This window comes from Lutra lutra, chromosome 15 (assembly GCF_902655055.1).
Source record: "Lutra lutra chromosome 15, mLutLut1.2, whole genome shotgun sequence".
NCBI classification, from domain to species: Eukaryota; Metazoa; Chordata; class Mammalia; order Carnivora; family Mustelidae; genus Lutra; species Lutra lutra.
This window is the reverse complement of record NC_062292.1, coordinates 65,243,922-65,271,127: the sequence shown is the minus strand read 5'-3', so window position 1 is coordinate 65,271,127 and position 27,206 is coordinate 65,243,922. Positions and strand designations below refer to the sequence as shown.

General features: G+C 59.9%; 1 protein-coding gene across 3 annotated transcripts; it reads left to right on the top strand.

The window, feature by feature from the left end:
- Window positions 1–1,987: 1,987 nt before the first annotated feature.
- Window positions 1,988–25,356, top strand: LOC125085919 (sodium/potassium-transporting ATPase subunit alpha-2). Of its 3 annotated transcripts, XM_047704850.1 has the most exons (23): window positions 1,989–2,140; window positions 6,571–6,675; window positions 6,870–6,929; window positions 8,225–8,428; window positions 8,928–9,041; window positions 9,299–9,433; window positions 10,150–10,267; window positions 12,015–12,283; window positions 13,089–13,287; window positions 13,394–13,503; window positions 13,658–13,792; window positions 14,318–14,507; window positions 14,618–14,793; window positions 18,211–18,347; window positions 18,806–18,956; window positions 19,058–19,226; window positions 19,440–19,594; window positions 19,806–19,929; window positions 20,129–20,274; window positions 20,441–20,571; window positions 22,619–22,720; window positions 22,833–22,924; window positions 23,785–25,356. In XM_047704850.1, exons 1-23 carry the CDS (start codon window positions 2,129–2,131, stop codon window positions 23,811–23,813), a joined length of 3,063 nt encoding a protein of 1,020 aa, XP_047560806.1. In that variant the 5' UTR covers window positions 1,989–2,128; the 3' UTR covers window positions 23,814–25,356. The 3 variants fall into 3 exon arrangements, with proteins under 3 accessions (XP_047560807.1, XP_047560806.1, XP_047560808.1); XM_047704851.1 differs by lacking the exon at window positions 20,441–20,571 and having other exon boundaries at window positions 1,988–2,140; XM_047704852.1 differs by lacking the exons at window positions 1,989–2,140; window positions 6,571–6,675; window positions 6,870–6,929; ... (10 more) ...; window positions 18,211–18,347; window positions 18,806–18,956 and adding exons at window positions 15,647–15,652; window positions 15,811–15,817 and having other exon boundaries at window positions 19,028–19,226.
- Window positions 25,357–27,206: the final 1,850 nt, after the last annotated feature.

The following is a 27,206-nucleotide window of genomic DNA, read 5'->3' as shown; positions in this document are numbered from 1 at the left end:
GCTCAGGGCCAGGTCCCTGAGGTCCACGCGCCTGCGGGCTCTGGGCCGGCTTGCCCTCCCATCTCATCTTGCACCCTAGAGAGTGTGGGGCAGAGACAAGGGATTCCAAGCCCAGAACCAAGGAACAGGAGCCTCCTATGTCCCGAGGGACCCTCTCGCCACCCTCCCAACCCGCCCCCCCCAGTCCAGGGCAAGGCTGCCCCGCTGCTGAGCGACCCGGCCACCCTGGCTACTTCTCCAGGGTCTTCTTCCCTGGGCCTTCCCTCCTAATGTCTAAACACAAGCCTTCGAGCTGTGTCTTCACCAGCTTCTCTCTCTCTCCTGTCCACACCAGGGCTTGGACCAGGATCTGCTTTTCCCTTCTTGCTCCCCCCATGGCCTGTTCTCCCCCAGGCTCAAATTCAAGGACAGAAGGTGTCTGCCCCATCCTGCCCAATCCTGCCCATCCCTCCAGCTGTAACCAAGAGGAGAAGGGGGGCGGAAGCGGGCTGTGACCTTCCGGATCCCCCGTAGTGGAAAATCCCAAGTGCAGGCCCGGAGGGGGCAGTTATGTGGGGAATTCAGGCCTGAGCCCTGAGCCCTAACAGTGGATTTGCTGGAGAGGTGGATAAGCCCTCTGTAGGGAGTTCCCTCTGGGGCCCGAGAGGACTGGCTTGCTGGGCCCTCCTTCCCTCCTAGCTTTTTGGGTCCAGGGTTCTCAGACCTGCCCCCACTGCACTGGCTTTCCTCCACTCCATCTCTGTGCCCAGAGAAATGGGGACACTCCAGGAGAATTCTGTCCTCCTTCTGCTCCCAGATGGCGGGGAAGGGCGTTTTTCTCCTCTCTCTGCCCCTGCTGGTCTCCCCTTCCCCTCTTTGTCCCTCATGCTTTGCCTTTTTTATTAACTGGTCCTGTTCCAGCTCATCTCTACCCTGTTTACAACTGGTATAAGGTTACAGACGCCCCTCCCAGCCCCAAGCCCCCCTCCCCACTCCCAGAACCTTCTTCGGGCTTCTCCCCTGCTTCACTGCAGAGAGGCCTCTCCTCCGTCTAACCTCAGACCTGCATCTCTTCCGTCTAACACGGGGCTGCCAGTTAGCCTGGCCCTCGCCATGGGAGGAAGGAGGCAACCCGACCTCCTCTCTGGTTCCCAGGCCTGGCCCTTATTACGACGTTGACCTCCATATACCTCTGAGAAACTGCGTTTTCTTCCCCCCGCACCTGCCAACCCCAGGCATAGATCCAGCCTCGGGCTCCTCGACAGAGAGTAAGGGCGAGGCGCGACCACTCGGTGGCAAGGGGTGAACACTACCAGAGCTACTAGCATGGGTGTCTGTTGGCCTGGCTCTCGGGCTGTCCCCCGGCTTGCCCGTCCCTCCCCAGCTGCCTCCCTGCCCCACCCGCCCACCCCGGAGTCCTGTTCTCAGGACATGCTTCACCTGGAGGCTTGTGGACTCCCTTCCCCCTCCACCTCCAGACCTCGTGCTGTCTCTCGAGCCACCCTTAGCTCTCACCAGGGCCCCTCTGGGTGCCTCCTATGCAAGGGTGGCCCTGGGTTCCCAGGCTGACTGCTTCTTCCGGTTTCTGTGTCCCCACTTCGCTGCTTCTTTCTCTGGGAGGTTGGGAGTCAGGAGCCCTGAATTCTGGTTCTGTTTTATCTGCTCAAGTTGTTTGTCTCTCAGGGTCTCAGTTTCCCCATCAGGAAACCAGAGAAAGGCCGGGACCACACAGCCTCTGGCATCCCGGGATGCTGTGGGGACTGTCCCCCGTCAGCCTATCCCCAAGGAGCACAGTTCCAGCCCCAGCCTTGCCGCTCGCCTCTCTGAGTCGTGGCTGCCATGGGCCAGGGGTGGATGAGGGGAGACGAGGGGAGCACACAGCAGGACAAATGGACTGTCCATGGTCCACCCGCCTGTTGCTTAAGGGGCGGGAGGGGAGGAGTCCTCAGGGATCCTGTTTCAACAAACGTTTCTTTCCCGAGGAGGGGAAGGCGGGGGAGAGGGGGAGCAGGACCTATTTAAAGCTACCCTGTTGCTCGCTGCCAGCTCTGTTTGCCGGGGTCTCTGGCCATCCCAGACCAGAGGTGTGGGCTGGGGATCCTCCCGGTGACCTGCCCAGTCCAGGTCCCCTCAGCCACTCTGCCCCAAGATGGGCCGTGGGGTGAGTATCTCCAAAAAGAGGGGCTGCTCTGTAGGGAGGAGGAGGGCTCTCTGGAGGGTGAGGGAGGCTGGGGGAGAGCAGGATGGGGCGGGGAGGGGACTGAAGGGAGGAGCAGAGAGACGCCAGGCTCTGGGGCAGCATGAACTTGGACTGAGAGTCTCCCGGCTATAGATGCGTGCTCGGCCCAGGGGTCCACAGCGCACAGGTGCCCACGTGCGCTCTGCTTCCCCACTCCCCGGGATGAGCCCCACCGCCCTCCACCCTACCCCGCCCCTCCATCCCTGTGTCTCCCCCATCCCAGACAGACCCTCCCTCACTGCACCTCCAACCATGCCAGACGAGGGGAGCCTGGCCCTGTTCATGCTCCTGCCTTTGCCACTCCCCAAAAAGAGCCATTCCTCTGGCAGTCCCAGCCCGAGAAGATGGGGGTCCAGTTTGAGGTTGGAGCGTCCAGGAGCATGGCTCCCAAGTCACCAAGCAGTTCTGACACCAGCTCTCAGGGCCCCGAGAGCCAGCAGCCAGGAGGGTCCTAGGGCAGAAGAGCGATGTGCCCCCCCAGCCCAGCCCAGTGCCCCTCCTGATGCCTTGGAGGGTCCTCCCCGGCCCTGGGCTGTGAGCGTTTCACAGCGGCTGGTGAGAGCCGCCTGCACCCTCTCAGCCCACCCCTGCCCGTGGCATTCTGCAGCCCTGGGAATGCCAAGGGGAAGATTAACAACTGTGGAGTGGGTGTGGGGGAAGGGCAGGGACAGGGCTCTGGATTCTTGGAAATGAATTTTCCATATGGAGAAAAGTCACCCAGTCCCTTACACCCTGCTCCGGGCTGCTTTCCTTTTGTGGAGTGCCTGCAGAGGGAAGGAGTCTGGGGAGGACACGGGAGGGCCTGGGGAAAGGGGGTGCCTGTCGGGAGCTGTGGGGGAGTTTCTGGGCCCAGGAAGGGGTCAGGCAGGGACGTGTTATTGCACTGAGTTTAGCAGCTGGGAATACTCCGAGCTTGGACACCAGGGTTCCTGCGCTGGGGTAGGAGCTATAAATATAATCGGGGTGTGTGAGTGTGTGCGTGTGTGTGTGTGTGTACATGTGCCTGCAACACACGTGTTCTCCATAGGCCGGAGCTGATGCAGATACTCCAGGCTGAGCACGTGTGTGGGACTCGGCAGGCCAATCCGCGAGCCCGCAAGCCCTCAAGAAGGGGCGAGCCCCGATGTCCCTGCATGATGTCCCTGCGGAAGAGTGAGGGTCTGTGCATGGGCTTCACGAAGGAAGAAGTCACCCCCATGGGAAGATAGGGCCTCTTAGGACCCTCAGCTAAACCCTGGCATCTCTGGTTCTGCCGTGCGCGGGACTCAGGACTCGGAGGAGGGCCAGGCCGCCCTCTTCCCCCAACCGGGAGTGCAGAGAACAGGGGAGGTGCAGCTCACGCAGCTCACGAGGTCCTGCTCGGGAAGCAATTTGGCCTTTACTTTGTCCTGGGACTCCAGCTGCCTGGGTCTCTGCTTCCCCCGGTCCTTCCTTCCCACCGGCAACCCCGAAGCCCCCAGACCCCCACCCCAGGGGCTGTGTGCAAGCAATGGCAGGTTGGGAAGTGGATCTGGTTCTGCCTGGATGGAGAGGCTGCGGGAAATGTGGGGGGAGGGGGTTGTCTTAGGGCTGGAGCTTGGAGTTCAAACTGCCCGGGAGAGCTCTGGAAAATGAAAGCAGCTGGTCTGCACCCCTGCTTGGTCTGCACCCCTGCTCTATCCCTTTCCCCTACATCTGCACTACAAAGGGAGGTCCAACTGTCACCCTGCACCCTGTGGCCAAGAAGGGCAGTGTGGGAGCTGGGGGAAGGGATGGCCCTGGTGGGAGGGAGCCCAGCCCGCTCCAGCTGCCACCACGAGGTTGCCGTGGGGGGAGCGTGGCTCATTTCCAGCTGCCCCCACTCTGTCCCAGCCTCTGGCTCTCTCAGAAAGAACTCTCTGTTCTCCTTCAGCATTCAAGACCCGGAGAGGGGGACTCGTGGTTGGGGGGGTATGGAGGGGGGGGTCCTTGCTTCCTCTCTTTCTTTCTTGCCCGGGCAGCCCGCTGGCCCCAGATCTCCGCAGGCTCCTGGCTGCAGAGCCTGAGATCCTTGCCAGGACAGGAGGGGGAAGGGGCAGCGTGTCCCAAGCTCTGTGCCGGCCTTGGGGAGAACAGGGTGGGCGCGCAGGGGAAGGGATGCCATAGAGAGCAGCAAGGTTGGCCGCGGTGCCTCCTTCCCCAAGCGCATGGGCTGGAGATTTGGTTCTAATTTTCACAATCCTTATTGCACGTCGGAATGTACAGAAATTCTCTGGACTCGGCCCCAGCCCCAGCCGCCCCCCTCCCCGCCCCACCCCCCACCCTCTGTATGCCCAGGCCCCATTCCTGCCCCTGAAGCTCTGGAGGGTCACCTTGAAGCCGGTCCCTTTGCGGCTTTTCATCCCCTCTGCGTTTCTGTTCCACCAAGGAGAGACTCGGTGAACCCAAAGCATTTCAATCTAACCGATTAAAGGGGCCTTCTCAGGGCTCCTGGAAAGGGAGACGGAGAACCCCAGGAGCCTTTCCCCTCTCCTTCTGCTGGGCTGCTTCCATCTCCCCAAGATGGCCAGCCTTCAGGAAGCCACAGGTACCCGCGATCCGTGGGTGCTCTCTATGGAAACAAATGCAAGGTTGCGGGTCTAGGGAACAACGGGGTCCATGTCTCACCGAGCCCCGCACCCTGTTCCTGATCTCACCGGTCAGACCTCTCCAGGTGCTGGACTCATGACCGCGTAGGGTGAGGACAGCTGCCACATTCTGGGATCGCACTTGACTCTTTGATGGGAAAAAATGCGTCATCCCAGAGCACAGGAGTTTATGTAGTGACTCCACTCTGGATGGAGTCGTGGCAAATACAAGTCAGTTTGCATTTGTCCAAACCCTCAGAGTGGATGCCGCCACGAGGGAGCCCTCACGGCCACTGTGGACTCAGGGTGACCCTGATGTGTTAGCACAGGTTCATGACTGCCACAAAAGCACCACTTGGGGGGGAGTGGATGTTGACGATGGGAGTGACATATGGGGGTGGGGGATATGAGAACTCGCCGTGCTTTCTGCTCAGTTTTGCGGAGAGCCTCAAACTGTCTTGAAAAGAAAAGTCTACTTTTATAAAAAATGCACACTATCCTGTAAAGAAGGACAAATAAGTTGGCTGTAGATCCCATCCAGGTGTCCAGGCTTTTTTTTTTTTTTTTAAAGATTTATTTGTTGGTTTTTGCTGGGGGAGCGGCAGAGGGAGATAGTCTTAGGTAGACTCTGTGCCCAACGCCAAGTCCCACATAGGGCTTGATCTCAAGACCCTGAGATCACGACCTGAGCCGAAACCCAGAGTCAGACACTTAACTGACTGCGCCCCCCCAGGCGCCTCCCAGGTGTCCTCACGAAGAGGACTTCATGTCTTCATGAAGAAATGAGATACACCACAGTGTAGAGAGGCTCGCTCCTGAAAGCTGCACGTGGCCTTGGGGACAGAGATCCGGCCCATTGCTGACAATGACACGACGCCCTGAGGGGGGTGGACAGGGAGTGAGAAGGCGTTGTCATGACCCCCCCAGGCCCTGCCCAACCCCTCCCCAACCAGTACCCCACCAGCCCCACCCCTCACCCCCTGGAAGGAGAAACTTCCCACCCCGTTCCCCAGAGGTTCCCTGTGGCCCCCGGCAGCCTGGCAGAGGTGAGGGGACCACAGGCAGAGAAGAGGAAAGGGAACCCAGGACCTCACAAGGCTCCAGGGAAAATGCTCACCTGATCTCACGAGAGGCCCCAGGCATGCCAGGACCTGAGAATACACGCATTTTAGTACATATTCCTCTATTTTGGACAAATGGGGCCCAGTTCCCTTCTTACCCAGTTGTGCCTTGGGGCCTCAAGTTGTGCAAATCCCCCCTTGCCCAGGAGCGGGCCAGCTGGCCAACGAGAAGGGTGTCTTCCCTGGCCTGACCCCTGACTCCCCAGAGACTCTGCCTCCCCCAGATTCGCAGCTGTCTCCACTGCTCTCTAAGTGGCCGAGGTGTTAGGATTCCCCCAACCCTGGCCACCGCCTTCCAGAATTCTAAATAGTGTAGGCTGATGGTCTTTAAAGTTTTCGTTCTGTTTAGAACTTAGCTGCAGGGTTTTTTCAACACACAAAATCTTAGCAGAAGCCCAAAGGTAAACAGCCAAGAATGGGGTCCTGTGTCCTGAGGCCCTTGGCCTTCCCTGGAATTCCAGCTCAGAGCCCGTGGCCTTGCGACCAGTTTGCAAACTGAGGGCCTGGGCACCCCCGACCCTTTCCTCCCCTGGGCCCATCACGGGCCTTGCATCCACCACCCCCAGCCCAGTGCCTGCCCTCCTGGCCTGTCCAGGGCGAACACAGCCTCCCTGACTCTCCGGGCTCTCCCTCCCCACCCCTGCAGGCCGGCCGCGAGTACTCGCCCGCAGCCACCACCGCGGAGAATGGGGGCGGCAAGAAGAAGCAGAAGGAGAAGGAGCTTGACGAGCTGAGAAGGATGGTGGCCATGGTGAGCGCCCCCAGCCCGCCACCGCAGGATTGTGGAAAACGGGGTCCCCGCAGCCCTGCGCCCTCGGAAGAAGCCACGCCGCCCCTCCCACCTGCGCCCTTTGCCTCAGCCCCGGGCCCCCTCTGTCCTCACACGCATCCCAGAACGCAGCGCCCAGCCCTCCTGCCCCAGAGTGACCCGACTTCCCTTCGCAGGACGACCACAAGCTGTCCTTGGATGAGCTGGGCCGCAAATACCAAGTGGACCTATCCAAGGTGAGTCGGGGGGCCGCGGGGATGCCCGAGACCTGAGAGAGCCACACAGTGCCTAGATGGATAATCACACCCCCTGCGGCCGCGAGGAAACAGGCCCACAGACGCGTGACTAGCTGGGGGCAGAGCCAGGCCTAGAACCCAGATCCCCGGCTTCTAAGTTAACAACCTTCTCCTGAGTACCTGGAAGCCGGGCCCCGTACCCAGCTGCACAAGCAGCACTGGTGACACACGTCCCAGGGAAGCAACACCTGCGAAACAGTGAGGTAACCCCCCAGTGTCACAGTAGCCCTACTGTGTGCCCCACTGTGCGTGCTATGTGTGATGGGTGTTTTATGAACACTTCCCTGACCCTCACGACACCTGTGACATGGGGGTCATGCACCCGTCCATTATAGCAGGGGGACTTGGGGAGGGGGATGAGCTTCCCACCATCACAGAAATAAGTAGGAAGTGTCACAGTCAGGTGACCACGCCCATCAAATAAATAAATACAGCATCAGGCAAAACCACGGTTGGTGCACACCTCCTCCTGCAGGCCCTCCCTGACTCCTCTTTTGAAAATTCTCTGCTCCCCGGTCCTTGACCGTACCCTGTTTTCCTTAATGATCTGGCAGTGACAGCTACTTATCATGCGTCACGTCACTGGGTCATAAGCTCCATGAGGCAGAGACTTCATGGGTTTGTCCTCCTCCCAGTCCCCAGAGCTGACAACGGCCCAGAATGTAACGGGCATTCGATGCACATTTCTTAAATAAGTGAGTGGATGGAGAGAAAGGTAATGAAGTGACCTCTGCCCTCGAGGAGCTCACAGTCTAGAAGAGAATGTGGACCAGCATTCCCATGCGCACGCGGAGTGTAGCTCCACAGACAGGCTGGGCCCCGTGGGGAACATCTGCACCGCGCCCCGGCCGGCTCCCTGGGGAAGAAGGTGGACTCACGGGAGCTCTGAGAACTGGAGGTTCCCCGTGTGGGTCTCTTCTCGAATTCTTGCTGGAAAGGGGCCCGTCTTCCGGGGAGCCTTGCCCAGGTGCCACTGGAGGAGACACTGAGGCCCTAACCCACAAGTGTCTCCACCCCAGGACAATGGCCGCAGGTGGGGCCACAAGGCCTCCCACACCTATTGCAAATGCCACCTCCTCGGTGTGGCCTCTCCCGGTGGCCCCCCCACCCTCTCCTGCCAGGTGGCATTTTTGTCTCCGAACGGACGCTGTTCCCAGGCCAGGGAGCCGGTGGGAAGCCGGGAGGAGCGCACAGCTCCGGACACGCGCTCACACTCCTCTCCCCGCCTCTCTCAGGGCCTCACCAACCAGCGGGCCCAGGACATTCTGGCCCGGGACGGACCCAACGCCCTCACCCCGCCCCCGACAACCCCCGAGTGGGTCAAGTTCTGCCGCCAGCTCTTCGGGGGTTTCTCCATCTTGCTGTGGATCGGGGCCATCCTCTGCTTCCTGGCCTACGGCATCCAGGCCGCCATGGAGGACGAACCATCCAACGACAACGTGAGCAGACGTGCCTCCCCCCTGCACCTGCCCGGGACCCGCCCTCCGGCCCAGATCGCAGGACAGCTGGGGGCAGGGGGCCAGAGCTGCACCTCACAGTCCCACGGGCCTCGCTGCTTTTCAGGCTGTGAAGGGATGAGGCTTCTCCGCGTGTCGCTAAGCACCTCCCAACACACACGCGCGCGCACACACGTGCGCACACACGCACACGCAGGCAATCCGGAGTGAGATGGACCCTCCCTGTTCCCGCACCCCTAACTGAGCTTGTCTGGATCTGTGGGGCTTCCCCCCTGTGAGAAGCCCGAGTCCTGGGAATTCCCTGCGATTTCTCCTGCCCCTTCCCTTTCCCAGGAGACTGAAGGGGAGGTTGGGGGGAAGGGCTCTCCTCTGCCATTGTCGCTCCCAGTTGCAGACAAAGTCACCAAACACCCATCTGAGGGGCAGCTGCCCCTCCAGGGCGGGGAGAAGGGCCGCAGCCTCACCCTTTCCTCTTTACCAGCTCTATCTGGGCGTGGTGCTGGCAGCCGTGGTCATTGTCACCGGCTGCTTCTCCTACTATCAGGAAGCCAAGAGCTCCAAGATCATGGATTCCTTCAAGAACATGGTGCCACAGGTACACAGCAGGCAGGGCTCCAGGTTGGGGCACAAGGTTTCTGGGGGATTCCAGTTCCCCCTCCTGAGTTCCTTGTGCTCTGAGATGGAGCCGTGGGCAGAAACCAGCCTCCCGTTCTCCACACACGGCCCAGTTGTATAGCCTAGGGGGCACAGGCATCCTCCTGGAGGGTTGGGAGAGGTGGGAGGCCAGCAGTGGAGGATGGTGGCAGAGGGACGAGCCATTCCTGAGGTGCCCGTCCCCCTCCCACCCCCCAGCAAGCCCTGGTGGTGCGGGAAGGAGAGAAGATGCAGATCAACGCAGAGGAGGTCGTGGTGGGGGACCTGGTGGAGGTGAAGGGCGGGGACCGCGTACCCGCGGACCTCCGGATCATCTCTTCTCACGGCTGCAAGGTGAGGCGGCCGTCCCGGGGCAGCTGGCCCACTCCATGGAGCTGAGAGAGATCCAGTTAGAGCCTGCAAGCCTGGGAAGCCCAGGTCCAGTGTCAGCGCCTGCCCCCCACGCGGCCCAGCCCAACTTCGTCTCCCACAGACTGTTTGCGGATTATGTCCTCGTGTCTGTGTGCTGGGAGTGCCCTGTGCCCCGGGTACATCTTTGACGTCCACTTTCCGGTGATCGTGTAGTGGTTATTACTGTGTCAGATGCTCTGTATGCCTCCCAGAACTGTCTCGTGTCACTCTGCAGGAACAGTGACATCGTGCTGTGCTGTCCTAGGTGGCCACAGACAGCACCATGTGCCCCCCAGACAGCCCTACTACTTTCTCAGACTCTCGAGTTAGAGACCTCGCCCCACCCCCGCGCTGGGGTTGTATAATGCAGACATGCCCCTGACCTTCCCCACTTTATAGATGAGTGAATGGTGATTTCGCTGGTTAGGTCACTAGCCCAAGGTCACGTAAGAGGTCAGGGACAGCCAGGACACCAAACCAGAGCAGGGACAATGGCTGAGTAATGCTATAAATACATGATGAGCATGAGTGTAATTCTGTCCCTCGTGTCATGGAGGCGGAGTGTGGTTGGAGCCGGAGTGTGGTCGGAGCCGGGGGACAACTGTATGGGCACCCATGTGCCTTCCCGTCCAATGACCACACACCTGCTTCCTCCCCAGGTGGATAACTCATCCCTAACAGGCGAGTCCGAGCCCCAGACCCGCTCCCCCGAGTTCACCCATGAGAACCCCTTGGAGACCCGCAACATCTGCTTCTTCTCCACCAACTGCGTGGAAGGTGAGCGGCCGGCCACCAGGAAGCCCCCTCCCTGCCCCAGGGGAAGGAAGAGTGGAACTCCCGAATCCCCAGGCAGCACGGGGGACTGTGGCTGTGCTTACGTGTCTGATGTCCTGCCTAAGGCCAGGGGAGGGGCCTGAATATTATTGGCTGGGGTGGCCCGACTCCATGGAAGGTACCTCCCCCCGGGAAGATCTGTTCTGTCTACGCCAAGACTGAGCAGATCCCAAAGCCTTCAGATGTTGGGCTAAGACCTCCACGCATGCACACGTACACACACACGCACACACACGCACTACGCACATGCAGTACACACACACGATACACAAAACTCACAACACATAGGCACACAGACACAAACACACACAATACACAACACACACACACACACACACACACACACACACACACACACGCCTCTTGACTCTCAGAAGTCTTTGGTTTGACTGATTCCTTCCATTTCTCCTGACGCTGGGTCTAGCTGCTTCTCTGGCCTCACTTTGACCAGTGACCAGGCTGGGGAGGCTCAGGCCAGGTGAACACGGGCCAGCAGGAGCTCCCCAGGTTGCCACCACATAAGGACAGGAGACCAGGCCCGCCCGAAATCCATGCCCTCTGTGGCCGGGCCTCCTTGAGAGGGGCCGGCAGTGAGAGCTGGCGGGGAGAGAGTTCTGGCTGAACCCCGGGCCTGGGACCACGTGCCCCACCTCCATGCCTTTACCTTCCCTATTCTCATTTCTTCTCGGCATGTTATGTCTCTCTGAGCATTTTTGTAAAGATTTTATGAGCCTTTTTTTAAAGATTTATTTACTTATTTTAGAGAGAGAGCATGTGGGGAGGGGAGAGGCAGGGGGGAGGGAGAGAATCTCAAACAGACTCTGCGCTGAGCATAGAGCCTGACACGGGGCTCGATCCCATGACCCCAAGATCATGAGAGTCAGACACTCAACAGACTGAGCCCCCAGGGCGCCCCTCACCAGGTGTTCCTTTCCCTTAGCAAGTTGCAGTTACAGTGAAAATCACACACATTATGTATCTTAAACTGTTAATGTACTGAGATTCTGAAATTCGCCCGACATTTCCCACCATTGGTAAAAAACGCCCTGTAAAATACTCTCATCGCTTTCTTTGAGTCTGGCTTTGGGGAAAGGAGAAGAAATGAGCAGAACCGACATTGCTGAGTGCCTACTATGTGCCAGGGGCGGGCCAGGCATATCACAGCCCTCTCTGGTTTCCTGATGAAAGCAATCCCGTGGGGGTGGGGGGAGTCCGAACAAGGGTGCAAACCCCAGTTTGGCTGGCTCTCACATCCACGGTCTTTCCCTCATCCCACACTCCCCCCGCCCAGGCCCCCAGCCCCGAGTGTCTACATAAGGGCTCAGCAACTGCCTGGTTTCTTCTGCGGGGTCTCAGGGCCCAAGGCTGGGAAAGAGCATCTTAAGTCCACGCAGAAAATCCGTGACCTCACACCCTTCGGGGTCCTCGAAAGCAGGGCACTAATTGCACGGAGCTACTCGGTACTTGTATTTCATGGCTGGCATCTCCCCGGTCTGAATTCCGAGTGTATTTGCAACATCTCTCGTCAGGCCCAAGTGTCAAGGGAATGAGTTGTGGTGGACTGAGTCTGGGCCTGGAGGTCTGTGCCTGGGGGAGGTCCGGCCTCCGACCGCAGGACCCCGGTCGGAGGCCCATTTACTCTGCCGTGGTTTTTCTTTTCCAAGCAGTAGGGGTCCCCTCTGTGTTGCAGGCACGGCCAGGGGCATCGTGATCGCCACGGGAGACCGGACAGTGATGGGCCGCATAGCCACCCTGGCCTCGGGCCTGGAGGTGGGGCGGACGCCCATCGCCATGGAGATCGAGCATTTCATCCAGCTGATCACGGGGGTGGCCGTGTTCCTGGGGGTCTCTTTCTTCGTGCTCTCCCTCATCCTGGGCTACAGCTGGCTGGAGGCTGTCATCTTCCTCATCGGCATCATCGTGGCCAATGTGCCTGAGGGGCTGCTGGCCACTGTCACCGTGAGTGGGTCAGGCGAGGGGCCACGGCGGAGGTCTTGCTACCCTTTCCTCAAAGGCAGTCGAGGCTTACTGTAGCTCAGCAACTTGCTCCCTGCCCCTAAAATCACCTGTCAGAGTCTTAATTCCCGGCTCAGAGTCTGAGCTGCGCTTTGGCCCGAGGTCTCTCTGCCAGAGCTCATCCCGGCCCCCTTCCACAACACACAGTCCGACGCACGGTCCACTGCCGTCTGCAGCTCGTCCCGGCCACCCTGGCTGCAAAGCTTCCCTCAAAGGTCACTGATGACTAACTGGCAAACCCAGTGACCTTTTCTCTCAAACCCTTCCTTGACTCTGCTGAGAAACGGACACCGCTGTCCACCCTCCTAGAATTCTCTCCTCCGTCGATTACGGTGACATGTCCCTATTCTGGTTCTCCTCTGCTCCTCTGTCCCCCGCAGGATCTCCTCCTCCTCTCCCCAGCCCCGATTCACAGGCCTCATGCTCTGCTCTCCCCGCCCCCTGGAGTGAGCCCATCTCCCCCGAGTCTCATGCCCGTTCTGGCACACCCCTGGCCCAGCTCTCTGCCGGCCCGCTCTGGAGCTCTGGTCGTGTATCTTCAATTCCCTGTTGGACTTTTCACCTGAATACACACCCACGATCTCGCTCAGCATGTCCGACATCGGGCGCAGTCACTGCCCACACATAGGTCCCACTTGGTGTTTGCTGACCAGGATCAAAGAGGGCGGGGTCGTGCCCTGATCCAGGATGAGGTCATGGGCACCTCCGGCTCCAGGCTTAGCACCTCCCACCCTCCTCTCTCTCCCAGGTGTGTCTGACCCTGACAGCCAAGCGCATGGCTCGTAAGAACTGCCTGGTGAAGAACCTGGAGGCCGTGGAGACGCTCGGCTCCACATCCACCATCTGCTCCGACAAGACGGGCACCCTCACCCAGAACCGCATGACCGTCGCCCACATGTGGTTCGACAACCAGATCCACGAAGCGGACACCACGGAAGATCAGTCCGGTGACTGGGGCTCTCCAAGGGGGCCCCGGCATGGTGGTGGGGGGTGGGAGTGGACAGGGGCTCTAACGGGGAGCCGTGCTCCTGCTTCTCCCCCACTGCCTCGCAGGGGCCACTTTCGACAAACGATCCCCCACGTGGACGGCACTGTCTCGGATTGCCGGCCTCTGCAACCGTGCCGTCTTCAAGGCCGGGCAGGAGAACATCTCTGTGTCTAAGGTGGGGGTGAGCGGCGCGTCCATGGCTTGCCCGCCTCGCCGGGACCCAGCTCCCCCTCCTGCACACCCTGGCAGCCTCGGGGGCTCCAGTGCCCCCCTCCCCCGGTCTCCCACTGCCCCCCCCGCCCGTGTGACACTGAGTTCTCCTCCGTCAGCGGGACACGGCTGGTGATGCCTCCGAGTCAGCCCTGCTCAAGTGCATCGAGCTGTCCTGCGGCTCCGTGCGGAAGATGAGGGACAGAAACCCCAAGGTGGCAGAGATCCCTTTCAATTCCACCAACAAGTACCAGGTCTGGCAGCCACGCCGGGACAAGGGTGGGGGAAGGGCCAAAGTGAGGGGGAGCTCAAAACCTAGGAGGGGGGCATCTGAGGGCCATGCCCCTCCCCCTGCCTCATCGCCCAGGAAAACTGGGGTGACTACATGTCTGGTTGCAAGGACCCCCCCAACTTCCAAACCTCCATCCCTCAATATACCCGGTCGCCTTCCCCACTCCTGCCTCAGCCTCCCATCCCTTCCAGCTGTGGGGGTGAACCACACCTCTGAAATGTCGTTGGGATGCCCCTGGACGGCAGGCGTCTGCTAGACCAAGAAAGCATTCTCAGCCGTGTCGTGTGAAAGCGCGCTGAGGCCAGCACGACTGGGGCGCTGGCAAGAGAGCCACCCAGCCCCTGGCACTGTGGTCAATATTTGTGACCCACACTGCCCTTCACACGCACAGGCTCTCCCTCCGTCGACGATAGCTGACGGACGGGGACTGTGCGTCAGGGAGGTCTCCTTGGCAGGCCGCCTCCGTGACCGCTTGTCTTCTCTCCAGCTGTCCATCCACGAGCGAGAGGACAGCCCCCAGAGCCACGTGCTGGTGATGAAGGGGGCCCCGGAGCGCATCCTAGACCGCTGCTCCACCATCCTGGTGCAGGGCAAGGAGATCCCTCTGGACAAGGAGATGCAGGACGCCTTTCAGAACGCCTACATGGAGCTGGGCGGGCTGGGGGAGCGCGTGCTGGGTGAGAGGCAGGAGCGGGGCTGCCCCGGGGGGGGGCGTTGGGGGCACTCGGGCAGCCCCCCCACCCTGTGCTGGGCTCACTCCTCCCTCCTTCCCTCCTGCCCGTGTCAGGGTTTTGTCAGCTGAATCTGCCTTCCGGGAAGTTTCCGCGGGGCTTCAAGTTTGACACGGACGAGCTGAACTTCCCCACGGAGAAGCTCTGCTTCGTGGGGCTCATGTCCATGATCGACCCTCCCCGGGCTGCCGTGCCAGACGCCGTGGGCAAGTGCCGCAGCGCGGGCATCAAGGTACAGGCCTGGCCTCCCCCCTCCCACCCTCCCTTCCCCAGTGCTAAAGGTCAAAGGACGGCAGGGGCTCCTGCCTCGCAGATGGGAGACCCCTCGTGGCCACCTCCCTCTGCGAGGAAAGGTCGGCCCCGCCTGAAGCTCTTGTCCGGGTCCCTTTCCGTCAGCGACCAGGCGCATCCTCTCCCCCACTCATTCCATTCTGCTCTCGGGCCGACCTGGCACTTGGGTCTTGGAGATCTGTTCGTCCCACCTTCCCGGAGAGCGTCCGATCTCTACCAATGAGCAATGAGCAGGCTCTTGTCTGAACCCACTCGCCCCCCAGCAGGCTCCGGTCCTCATCCCCCAAGCACACCTCTCCTAGGTCCTTGTGTCCACCTGTCATTGCTCCTTGGTGTCAGTTGTCCTTCATTCGGCAACTAACCATCGTTTGCCGCCTATGGCCCAGGCACTGTTCAAGGTGTCCGAGTTCAACAAACAGACATAAACCCTGTCCATCTTGGATCCTCCTTTCCTGCTTCAAGGCATGCTCCACCCCATCCCCATGGCCGTGGCCGTGGCCATCCCGTGGCCGTGGCCATCCCATGACCAGGCACAGGGATGTGGCCAGCTCCTCGTTTCCTAGCATCAGCTAGAGCTGCCTGTCCGCTAAGGGGCAGGGGCTGCTAAGATGAAGGAGACGTGGTGCCTGTCCTCCGGGGCTCGTGGGCACTCAGGGAAACAAACGTCTCCACACTTAATCACGGAACAACCTGCTAGCTAGGGTCGTGAGCCCCTGCTCCGGGCCAGAGGCTCTCATCCCATGAGCAGCCAGTCGCAGGAGTCAGGCGCCGTGCTCGGCACCCAGGCTACAGGAGTTCAGGTAATCTGCACAACGGCCCGGCGAGGAAGCTCTGGTATTTTCCCTTTTCACAGAAGAGGGTAACTAAGGCACAACGTGACAGGCTCGTAAGTGGTCGGGCCGGGATTTGAACTAAGGCAGCCTGCCATTTCCTCACACACCGAAGCACTTGTGTATAGACGTGTGTGTGTAAGGGATTTCTCCGTCCCAGCCACTCTGTCGCTGAGGTAGGCGTCATCACCCCCACTTAAAAATAAAACCAGCTGAGCCTCAGAGTGGGTAAGTCGCTTTCCCAAAATAAACCTGCCCGTAAGGGGCGGATCAGGCATGTGAAGCATGGTCAGCCGTCCGGAAAGCCGTGCTCCAACCCGTCCGGCTGCCTCTTGCCGCGATCAAAACTATCCTGGGGTGTGGGGACCGTTCCTCCAGGGAACTCAGAGCAGGAGCAGCTAAGTCTGCTTCAGAGAACTGGACAAGTTTTACAGAGCACGTGATATTCGATCGGGGCCTCGAAGGCCGGGAGTGTTTTGTAAGGCAGGGAGAGGAGGGCTGTCAAGGTCAGGGACAGTGTGTGTCCTGACAGGGTGAGACAGCGGGGGAGGGGGTGCAGGTTCGTGGGGGGCAGGAGGCTCAGGAGCACTGGGGATGGACTCTGGGACTTCCTGCCAGGGCCAGCTGGAAGGGCTTTGCCTAAACGCCTGACTTGGGGACAGAGCCAGCTTTCAGGAGGCTACCTGGGTGGAGGAGGGCCTGGATCAGGAGAAGGGCTGGAGGCGAGGAGGCAGGGGGAGGGTCTGTGGCGCTAGTCCAGGCGAGGACACAAACCAGGGCGATGACAAAGGATGGAGGCGAGGAGTCACATCTAAGAAACACTTTGGGAACACGGTGACCGAGCTGGACATGGTCAGCGAGGGAGTTGCAGTTACAAAGGGTTGGAACGCTTGAGAGGACAGTGCCGAGCTGGAGGCAGGGGGCAGGCCTGGCAGCGTGGTGGGAGCGGACGATGAGCTCAGCTCTGACCTTCTGTTGGAAGCCTCGGTTGGACACCCAAGGAGAGACATCCCAGCGAAAGCATCAGCTTAGAGCCCAGGACAGAAGTCCAAGACCAGAGAGAGCGAGGCCCCTCAGCACACGAGTGCAGTTCAAGACCCACTAGTGAACCCGGATCAGGGAGGGGGGCCCGGATGAAAGCGGGGCCACCAGTCTTGGGGCAAGTAGAGAGAGGGAGGAGCGGGGCAGGAGGGGTAGGGGGAAGTCACAGCTCACGTCCACCTCCGTGCCTTTTACTCCTTACGACAGCCTTGGAAGGTAGGGCTCGTCCCCTCCTGGGACCGAGACTCGGTGAAAAGACTGGTCCTAGGTGCCACAGCCGGGGAGGGCCGGTGTTTGAGCTTAGGCCCGCCGTCCAGCTCCACAGCCGCCCCTTCCAGCGGGCGGCCACTCAGAAGAGGCAGGAAAGAGCGGGAAGAAGTGGGAAGGGGAACCGGGAGAGTCAGCGTCCGCACGGACCAAGCTGGCCGGCTTCAAGGAGGGGCTGGTGGGCAGTGCCAAGTACTGAGGGGTCGAGCAGGATGAGGGCCGCAAAGATGCTTCTGTCTTCAGTGGGGGTCCATGTGGCCTTTGGGGGGCAGGTTCCGTGGGGTGGTGGCGGTGGCCTTGAAGGACTTTCTCCTTGGTAGCTGTGCGAGGCTTCTTCCTCTGATCAATCCACGCTCGTTACAGACAGCCTTTTTTTTCTTTAAGATTTTATTTATTTATCTGACAGAGAGATCACAAGCAGGCAGAGAGAGAGAGAGAGAGGGGGAAGCAGGCTCCCTGCTGAGCAGAGAGCCCGATGCGGGGCTCGATCCCAGGACCCTGAGATCATGACCTGAGCCGAAGGCAGCGGCTTAACCCACGGAGCCACCCAGGCGCCCCGGCAGATACCCTTTCACCACCTCTCAGGTGCCGACCGCCCCCCCCAGCCTCCATCTGTGCTGCACGAACCGCCTCCTTCCCGCGCGGAGAAGGCACGTCCGAGGCAGCCAAACAGCTGGTGGGAGGCCGGGGGCTGGAGGCGGGCGCCATGTCCCCTTCGTCCCCACTCTGACCAGCTGGACGGCCCCAGCAACCAGAGTGGACACTAAGAAAATGTGTCCTACTCCCGGCTCCAGTAACCTTGAGAGGGTCACGGGCCCTTTCTAAGCCTTCGTCCCTCGCTGGTCAGTGAGGGGTCCTTCCAGCTGCGACAGCCTCGCAGCCCGTGAAACCCGGTCTCTGAGGGGCCTCTTCCAAGAGCCCCTCGTCCATTTGTCACTCATCACGGAGGCTTTCTCCACGGAAGCAAAGTGTCCCTGATCCCCTGCATACAGCTTGTCACCCACTCAGACACACAAACACTCTCACACACTCTCTCTCACACACACACACAGAGTCACACACACACACACACACACACACACACACACAGTTCCGCCATCTTGGCTGGGATCCATCAGTCCCAGCGTCAGGGGGTCTGGCTTTCTCTGACTTTGGGAAAGGAAAGGATGGGGAGGGGGTGTTAATATCACTTTTCTTTTCTCTTTTCTCCTGGCTGCCAGGTGATCATGGTGACCGGGGACCACCCCATCACAGCCAAGGCCATCGCCAAAGGTGTGGGCATCATATCAGAAGGCAACGAGACTGTGGAGGACATCGCGGCCCGGCTCAACATTCCTGTCAGCCAGGTCAACCCCAGGTGCGGCCTCCACTGGGCCCCTGTCCCCAATCAACCCGTCCCACAGGATGCTCGAGGGCCCCGGGGGGAGGGGCCATCAGAGAGCCCCTCTGCGACCCTGCAGGCCTTCCTGTGACACCTCAGCGGCTGGCTCCTCAGTCCTGAGGGTGTCCATGCTATGCCACCCACTCACTGTTCAACAGAGGTGTCACATTACTGTCCTGAGCTGCCATCCTCCCAACTACAAATTTAGGGAACCATCCCCCCATGCGGTGGCTCCGGGGTAAGGCATGGGTAAGAAAAGCAGCGTGTGGCCTAGCACTGACTGTGCTGGGTGAGGCTGTCCTTCCTCAAAGACAGAGATGGGACACACAGGCCACGGGGACAGGGCAAGGAGGGCCACAGCCCTGGGACCGTGCGGCTCGGCGGCAGGGGACAACGGCGGCAAGGAGTCACCTGCCTCCGCCCCCACCGTCCAGAGAAGCCAAGGCGTGCGTGGTGCACGGCTCCGACCTGAAGGACATGACATCGGAGCAGCTGGACGAGGTCCTCAAGAACCACACAGAGATCGTGTTCGCGCGCACGTCCCCGCAGCAGAAGCTCATCATCGTGGAGGGTTGCCAGCGGCAGGTGAGCGGGATGGGGGTGCGGGGCCGGGCCGGCGCGGGGCAGGCGGGTTGGCCCGGGCATGCACGGGCTTCCTCCTCCGATCTGGCTGCGTCCTTGTGCAGGGGGCCATCGTGGCAGTGACCGGGGACGGCGTGAACGACTCCCCCGCACTGAAGAAGGCGGACATCGGCATCGCCATGGGCATCTCAGGCTCCGACGTGTCCAAGCAGGCCGCCGACATGATCCTGCTGGACGACAACTTTGCCTCCATCGTCACGGGCGTGGAGGAGGGTGAGGGGCCCCACGGGCCGGGGTGGCATCTGGGACAGCTTCCCGGGCCTTTCCCCCAATGCAGAGCCAACTCAGGATCCCGGGCACCTGCCACTGGCTTTGGCTTCCCTCGAACCTGGGGTCTCCCTCTCTGGGGAGCACGGGCAGCCACGCTCCAGGGCTTGGGCTGGGGAGGGAACCTCCCATCTCCTGATGCCACCAAACCTCCCCCAGGCCGCCTGATCTTCGACAACCTGAAGAAGTCCATCGCCTACACCCTGACCAGCAACATCCCCGAGATCACACCCTTCCTGCTGTTCATCATCGCCAACATCCCCCTGCCGCTGGGCACCGTCACCATCCTCTGCATCGACCTGGGCACCGACATGGTGAGGCCCGGCTCGGAGCGGCACAGGGGGTGGAGGCGGGAACTGGCCAGGCTGCGACAGTTGAGGGAACAGAAGCCCCAGCGAGTCCGGGGCCATAACAGGGTCTTAGTAACGTGTGCTGATTGCATCAAAGATTCCTCCCCGCGGACCTTCCTCTGCACCTGTCAGCTCCTTTCCACTGCCCTCCTCCCCCCACATGCCCCACACACAGGTCCCCGCCATCTCCTTGGCCTACGAGGCCGCGGAGAGTGACATCATGAAGCGACAGCCGAGGAACCCCCAGACGGACAAGCTGGTGAACGAGAGACTCATCAGCATGGCCTACGGACAGATTGGTGAGGCAGGGCCCTGGGGCCGGGGCTGGGGCGCGGCCGAGAGAGCTCTCTGTCCAGCTGACGGAGGGACGAGCCCTGGTGAAATCCCAGGCCAGGGGTCAGCCCCCCACCGAGGAGCCGGGATGGCCGTCGCTGGCGAGTGCCGGTCCCACCCGGCCGCCCCCGCTGACCGCGCCGGCCTCCCGCCCGCTCCCCACAGGGATGATCCAAGCCCTGGGTGGCTTTTTCACCTACTTCGTCATCCTGGCGGAGAACGGTTTCCTGCCCTCGCGGCTGCTGGGAATCCGTCTGGACTGGGACGACCGGTCCATGAACGACCTGGAGGACAGCTATGGGCAGGAGTGGGTGCGTGGAGCCTCCGGGGGGTGGGCTCCGTGCCTGTGGGAGTGCCCGGGGGGCCAACTGGGGCTGGGGGCTAAGGCACCCCGTGCCCAGGGGTTTGACAAGTGCCCCCAGCACGCTGCCCCCTCGCCCCTCCCTTCGCCTCTCACACGGCCCCACCCGCCCCCAGACCTACGAGCAGCGGAAGGTGGTGGAGTTCACGTGCCACACGGCCTTCTTTGCCAGCATCGTGGTCGTGCAGTGGGCCGACCTCATCATTTGCAAGACCCGGCGCAACTCAGTCTTCCAACAGGGCATGAAGTGAGCGCCCCGCCCCCCACCCCCAGCAGAGAGCACCCTGAGGTCCCTCAACCCCCACCATGGGCCCCTCGACCTGCGCCCACAATCGGGGAGGAGGGAGTGTCAGACCACACCTGTCCAGCCGTCTGAAACAGGTGTCTGAAGAGGAAGGGATCGGATCACCATTTCTGACGAGTTTTAATTCTGCTCCTAATCTACTGCTTTAAGGTTTCCTTCCCTCTTCCTTCCTTTCCATCTTTCCACACTTCTCCCCTTCTTCCCTCTTCCCTGTCCTCCTCCCTCCTCCCTTCCTTCCCTCCTTTTCCTTCCTTCTTCTCCCCCCTCCTCCCTCCTTCCCTTGTTCCTTCCTTCCTCCCTTCCCTCCTCCCTCCTCCTTCTTCCTCCCTTCTCTCCTCCCATCTTCCCTCCTCCCTTCCGTCCTCCATCTCACACTCCAACAGCACCCTCTGCCCGGCCCTAAGGTCCACAGCACAGGTGCGCTGGGTCCCGGCCTGGCAGTATGTGATCCTCCCCGAGTGGTTGGGAGTTGCTCGGGGCGGGCTCGGGGCCGTCTTAGAGTGTGCGTTACTACGGGCCAGTCATCGTGCTGTGACCCGCACGCACATTTAACCTCACAACAGCTCTATGGGATGGGAACTGCTTTCCTTTTCTGGACCAGAGACCCCAAAGAGGTTACATGAGGTCCCTGGAGTCACCCAGCTGTTAGGGTTCACGCAGGTCTGCTTCTAACGCCCCAGCTCCTGGAGACGGCACAGGGTGGCTTGCCTGTCAGGGTCTGGGCCCTGTCGGTGCTTGGCGATCGCTCAGTGACCGCAGCGCGGATGGCGGTTAGTGCTAACTCCAGGTCTCTGTGAAGCCAGTGGAAGACGAAAGGGGTCCTGAGGACGCCAATAGCCACTGGCCAGCAGCGCCCCACCTCAGGCCTTGGGCCAGGGGGCCTCAGAGCCGCTGTCTGCAAGGCTCCCACGCTTTATAGAAATGAGCCACTGAGTAAGGCCGCAGGGCTTACTCAAGTGTCACTCAGAGGCAGAACCACTGGTGTGAAGGACCGCGACGGCACGCTAGCGCGCAGCTCTGTTGGGAAGGCGGATGTTTCCAATTTTAAATAGAGAAATGTTATTCATTACTTAAAACAAATACAGCTGAAAAGACTACAATCAATTAAAATGGGGTCTTTATCAAAGAATCAAGTGGGTCCTTTAGTGAGTGGAAAGTTTGGAGCTATTGGCGTAAACTATAAAGACATGCAGTGTGCAAGGTTGTACACGGGTCAAGTAGTAACTCGACCGAGCACTCTGCACGTTCCAGAACGTTCCACGCTTTACCTCCCATTCTGTTCCCAGCAAGCCCAGGGTATACCGGTAACCTCTCCAGCTCACAGGGAAGACCACGGGGCTCAGAGAGGTGCAGAAACATGGCTTGCAGCCCAAAGCTAGCAAGGGGCAGAGCTGTGGCTAGATTCTGCCTATCTGACTCCAGAAGCTGCTTTCAGACCCTTGCTCTGTCCTGCTTTTCGGGTCTGAGGTCGTGGATGCACATACAGCATTTAATTTCCAGGGAGTGGACAGCTTCCTCTCCGCTAAGCGCTTGACAAACATTCTCCTCTATTGAGTATCGACAACCCACAACGACCAGGGCCTGGGAGACCCTGGGAACGTGTGGCACACAGGCTCTCTGAGCACCTTGCTGGGCAGATGGCACGGGCTGAACACAGACCACAGGCCTGGAGTCATAGCAAGTCCGTGCGCCGCGGGAGGGCGGCCCCACGACCCGGGAAGGAAGTGTGTGCTGACCGCAGCATCTCCAGCCCAGGGCACGTCAGCCAACACATTAGAAACATTTATTTACTAGACGAGTATGTGTGTTATAGGAGATGAGATCAGTCAGCAGAAAAAGTGAAGGAAATCTACTCTGGTTACGTGTAGCAGCAGAAGAGGGGGTTTGAAGACCGTCCCCAGGCACCTTCGCCACCAGGGGCCTCCCTGGATTTCCCCCCCTCAACCCCCCACTTTCCACACCACCTACCCTCCTTTCTTTGCCTTTCCAGGAACAAGATTCTGATTTTCGGGCTGCTGGAGGAGACGGCGCTGGCGGCCTTCCTGTCCTACTGCCCGGGCATGGGCGTAGCCCTCCGCATGTACCCGCTCAAGTGAGTGTGTCCTTCCCAGGCCCTGCTAGGCCCCAGCTTCTGGTCTTCAGACCCAGTTCTCTGTCCCCACCCTGCGGCACCCCCGACACGCTCCTGTTTCTGTTTGGTGCAGGGTCACCTGGTGGTTCTGCGCCTTCCCCTACAGCCTCCTCATCTTCATCTATGATGAGGTCCGGAAGCTCATCCTGAGACGGTACCCTGGGGGTAAGTGCCCCCGCCCCCCAGCACCCCGCCAGTGCTCCCCACTGCTGGCCACCCCCCAGGACTCCGCACCCAACCCTTCCACATGCGGCTCCTTGCTCCTCCTCCCCATGCCCCCACCCCCGATCCAGGGGCCCCAGGTCCTCGGAGCCCTGACCCTGCCCCTTTCCCACCAACCTGGGACCCCAACACACAGGGGCACTCAGGCCCCTCCTCCCACCCGAATCATAGGACACAGAATTAGGTGGGCCTAGGTCACCTCGTCCCCCTTCCACATCTTACAGAAACGGAGAGGTGCAGAGGTGAATTTATTGGCTTGGGGTTACAAAGCAAGGAGGAGCAGAGCAGCTTCTAGAACCCAGGCTTCCTGATTCCTAGGCAATGACCAAGTTTGCTTTTGTTTTTTTCCAACAAGCACTGTTGACCCCTTACTGGAAGTTGAAAACCGATGGCCGGCAAGCCAAATATGGCCCCGTGCATATTGTTTGGTTCCGTCCGCCCTTTATTGCGTGGCTGTGTTTTGTAACTGGTCCAATAACTAAAACTTAGGGGCTCTCACATAAAATCCTATTCCTGATTCTGAAAAATCATGAGCCATCAACCCCATACAAGTCTCGGCACAACCACCACAGGCGGTTGCCCCTTGAGACAGTCCTGTCACCACCTAGCCCCTGCCTCTCCCCTCGAGCCCACTCTGTGATGCCCGAACTGTGCTAAACACGTCTCTCCTTTCCCCTAACCCGTGGCCCCAGCTCCCCGGCTTCCTCCCCTCCCTCTCACCCTGATTTGCCCTCCAGCCCGCAGAGATGGATCTCTGCCCCCCATGAGCTCACGCCTTGCCCCCCTCCCCATCTCTCCCACAGGCTGGGTGGAGAAGGAGACCTACTACTGAGCTGTCCAAGGAAGACCAGGCTCCGGGCCAGGACGCCTGGAGGTGGTGCGGGGATGGTGATGCAGAGAAGACGCGGTGCTGGGGGAGGGTCGGGGGAGGGACAGAGAGGCCACTCGGCGGGCTCAGCGGGGAGGAGTGGGTGAATAAGCTCGGAGCCATTGCCTTGCAGACCCAACTGAGAACAATCGGAGAGACACCACATGCTGGGGTCCTTCCCAGTTCCGGCTGCACCCTGTCCACTTTTTCCGAGGAACTGAGGGTCACCCCAGCACCCACCACCCACTGTCTGCCCCTGCACACCCACCTCCCACTAGAACAGATCAACACCCAAAGGCAGGGACCTGTCTCAACCAGGAGGAAGGAACTGTCTCAGATCACCCGCGTCCTTTCACCTCTCCGGCCTTACCCTGCTGTCACCCCACCTCTCCTCTGCTTCCTGCCCGACCCTGCCCCTGCTCCCCCTCGAGAGCAGACACAGCTCCTCCTGGTGAATGCCAGGCGTGGGGCTGGAAAGGGAAGCTGCGCAGAAGGCGGCATCCCTAGGCAAGCCCGGATGGGAACGTCTAGAGGCAAGAGGGCAGGGGAGTGGGAGGCCGAGGACTGACACAGCCAAGGGAGCTGGGGAGGAGCGAGCCAAGGACAGGACAAGATGTGTGGTCTCCAGCCCTGGGTCCTGCCTTTCAGAAATTCCTGCCAGTAGGCCAAACTCAAATGTCCGCAGAGCAGGCCAGAGCAATCCAGGAGCTCCCCTGGGTCCTCCACCCCGGCAGCTTGCGATCCCCACCGACTCTGCTTTGTGTCGTCCGGGCCATGAGGCCCAGGTGTCACAAAGGCTCCAGTACACTCAGTCCCTTGCACCTGGTGACACCCCCCCCTCCAGAACGCTAAGTCCTCCGAAGCCCTGTCTTGTTCCCAGAGGGCAGCGGCCAGTCCGTTCCCTGCCCCCACCACCCCTTCCCCTTTGGGTCCCTCCTGATGAACCTGAGTCATTCCAGGAGCTGCCTGGCCGTCAGCTGGAACTAGGATGGAGGAAGTTTCCGGAACCTTCCTGCTGCCCAGGGACGTCCAGAATCAGCTCGGGTCAGGGGTGTGGTCAGACCCTCTGGGCAGCGAGAGCGCGAACGTGAGGAGGGTTGGTCCTCCCAGGCAGACAAAGGCCCTTCGTGTTAGTGATCAGTTGGTTTCAGGTTCCCTCGGGAGACCCTCGGCCTTCCCTTGCCGGCTCCCTGCCTAGAAGGTTTGCTCTGCAGGCAGCCCGGCCCCTTCCCTAAGCCTGGCCCAGACGGCACTGGGAAAGAGACCCCCGGGTGGGCCCAGCGAGAGTGCCACCGGGGGAAGCCGCAAGACCTAAGACAGAAAGGAAGGAGGCCTGGGAGGGCCCTCCCGCCGGCTCTCACCTCCCTCCACTGGTACTTTACCAGAAGGACTTTGAAATGAGTGAGTCGTTGCTTTGGGCTCGGGAAACTAAATGAGAAACCATGTTCCTTCGGGCCGATTAATTTGAGATGTGTTGACTATGGACAAAGCTTATCTTTGCACAATCGAAAAAAAAACAGTATTTGTTTAGCAAATTAGAAGCATTAAACTGCATGGCTAGGGCTGGCACATTTAGTCCTCCTAAGCACTTCTGAAGCACTTTAGGAGTATCTACATAGAGGTAGCGCGTGCATGGGCTAATCACCATCAGTTCTGTGTCGGTGAGACACACATTTGCAGGAACTTTACCGGGAGACGTTTTAGAGGGCACTAGTTTGCGGTACTACCTACGGACTTGAATATAATAAAGTTGCATTTCGTTATGAAAAAGAAATCCCTTCCGTAATTCAGATTTTGAGCCTGAACACTTGCCCCCGTCCCGAAATGTGGGATTAAACGTGTGGTGAGCTGTGGTGAGACTCGGCTCCAGGAGGAAGCCGCAAAGTGTGGGAAGGAGATGGGGAGAGGGAGGGGGACGATCTGGGGGGCCGATGTTGTCGTCGCGGGGTTGGGGAGAAAGCCAAAGGGGAAGAAGACAGAGTAGAGGCCTCCTTCCTTGAGGCGGAGCCTGCCCTGGAGAGCCACAAAGGTCTGTGCTGAACAGGGAAGGACTGGGGAGTCCATCTGAGCCCAAATCCTTAAGGCCACTTCTGTTTTTTCTGTTCCAGACAGGAATGGGGCCACTCTTAATCAGAGGGGAGGGGGAAGAAGAGGGTGGGCTGAGGCCCCCTCCCGCCCCAAGGTCAGGCCCCGACTACGAGTCTGCAGTGCAAGCGGAGTCCTGTCCTGGGTGCTGGTTAGGGGACGGAGGGAAAAGTAGCTGCGATCCTTGAAACTGCCCTCAGTAGCAGATTCTGGGAGCCTTCGCGGGCAGGTGGGGTGGGATAGGCAGGCGTGTGCTGCACACACGGGGCTGGCTGGGGGCTGTGCATTCTCCCCGGGGTTCCCGGGAATGGGATCTGGGAAGAGAAGTCAGAAGTCCGTGGCTGGCACCTTTATTTCAGCTCTGAGGGCACAGTGACAGAGACAGGGACGGTGACCATGCCAGATGCTGTGGGAGCTTTAACTGCAGCTCATTCTCTGCCCTAACCCTATCGGGCCCCTGTCGGTATCATCTCATTTAATTCCCCCTCAGGGCCTTTCTTCTTGGTAGCGCCGCTGCCGGGAACACAAGCCCAGCTCCCTCACCCCAGTCAGAGGGCTCCTCCCACAGTCTGTCCTCAGAGAGGCCCGCACAGGCCACCCCAATAAAATCGCACTTCCAGGGGTGCCTGGGAGGCTCAGTCGGTTAAGCGTCTGCCTTTGGCTCATGCCATGATCCTGGGGTCCTGGGATCGAGTTCTGCACTGGGCCGCCTGCTCGGCAGGGAGTCTGCTTCTCCCTCTCCCTCTGCTGCTCCCCCCGCTTCCGCTCTCTCGCTCATGCTGTCTCTCAAAGAAAGAAATAAAATCTTTAAAAAATAAAAATAAAAAATGAAGCAAAATCACACTCCCAGCATCTCGTTCCCCATTCTTGTAAATGCTTAATACCTCAAATTAGAGAGAAAATATATAGAAATAGACATGCAGTTCAAAAATACATAGAGTTGTTTGTACTTCTTCTGTTTCTTTGCCTGACTCCTTCTGCAACGTAAGTTCTAGGCACACAGGGATTTTTTTGTTCTTCTATTCACCGCCTTTATCTTTAATACCTAAAACAATGCCTGATGCACACGGGACAATTAATAAGGATGGGCCTGATGACTGGAAGAACCCCCAGAATCCAGGAGGATGGACACCACTGTTACCTGTAATTCCCAGAGGGGAAAACTTCAGCGTGGAAGGATTATTTATTTATTTTAGTTTGGAGCCCAACACAGGGCTTGAACTCACAACCCCGAGATCAAGAGCCCAAGAAACTGGACACTCAACTGACTGA

Bases quoted from the DNA above. Each gene is read 5' to 3' on its own strand.
- LOC125085919 (XM_047704850.1), top strand. The intron at 13,504-13,657 runs GTGGGGGTGAGC...CTCCTCCGTCAG, and splicing joins AGAACATCTCTGTGTCTAAG to CGGGACACGGCTGGTGATGC. The intron at 14,508-14,617 runs GTGAGAGGCAGG...TGCCCGTGTCAG, and splicing joins GCTGGGGGAGCGCGTGCTGG to GGTTTTGTCAGCTGAATCTG.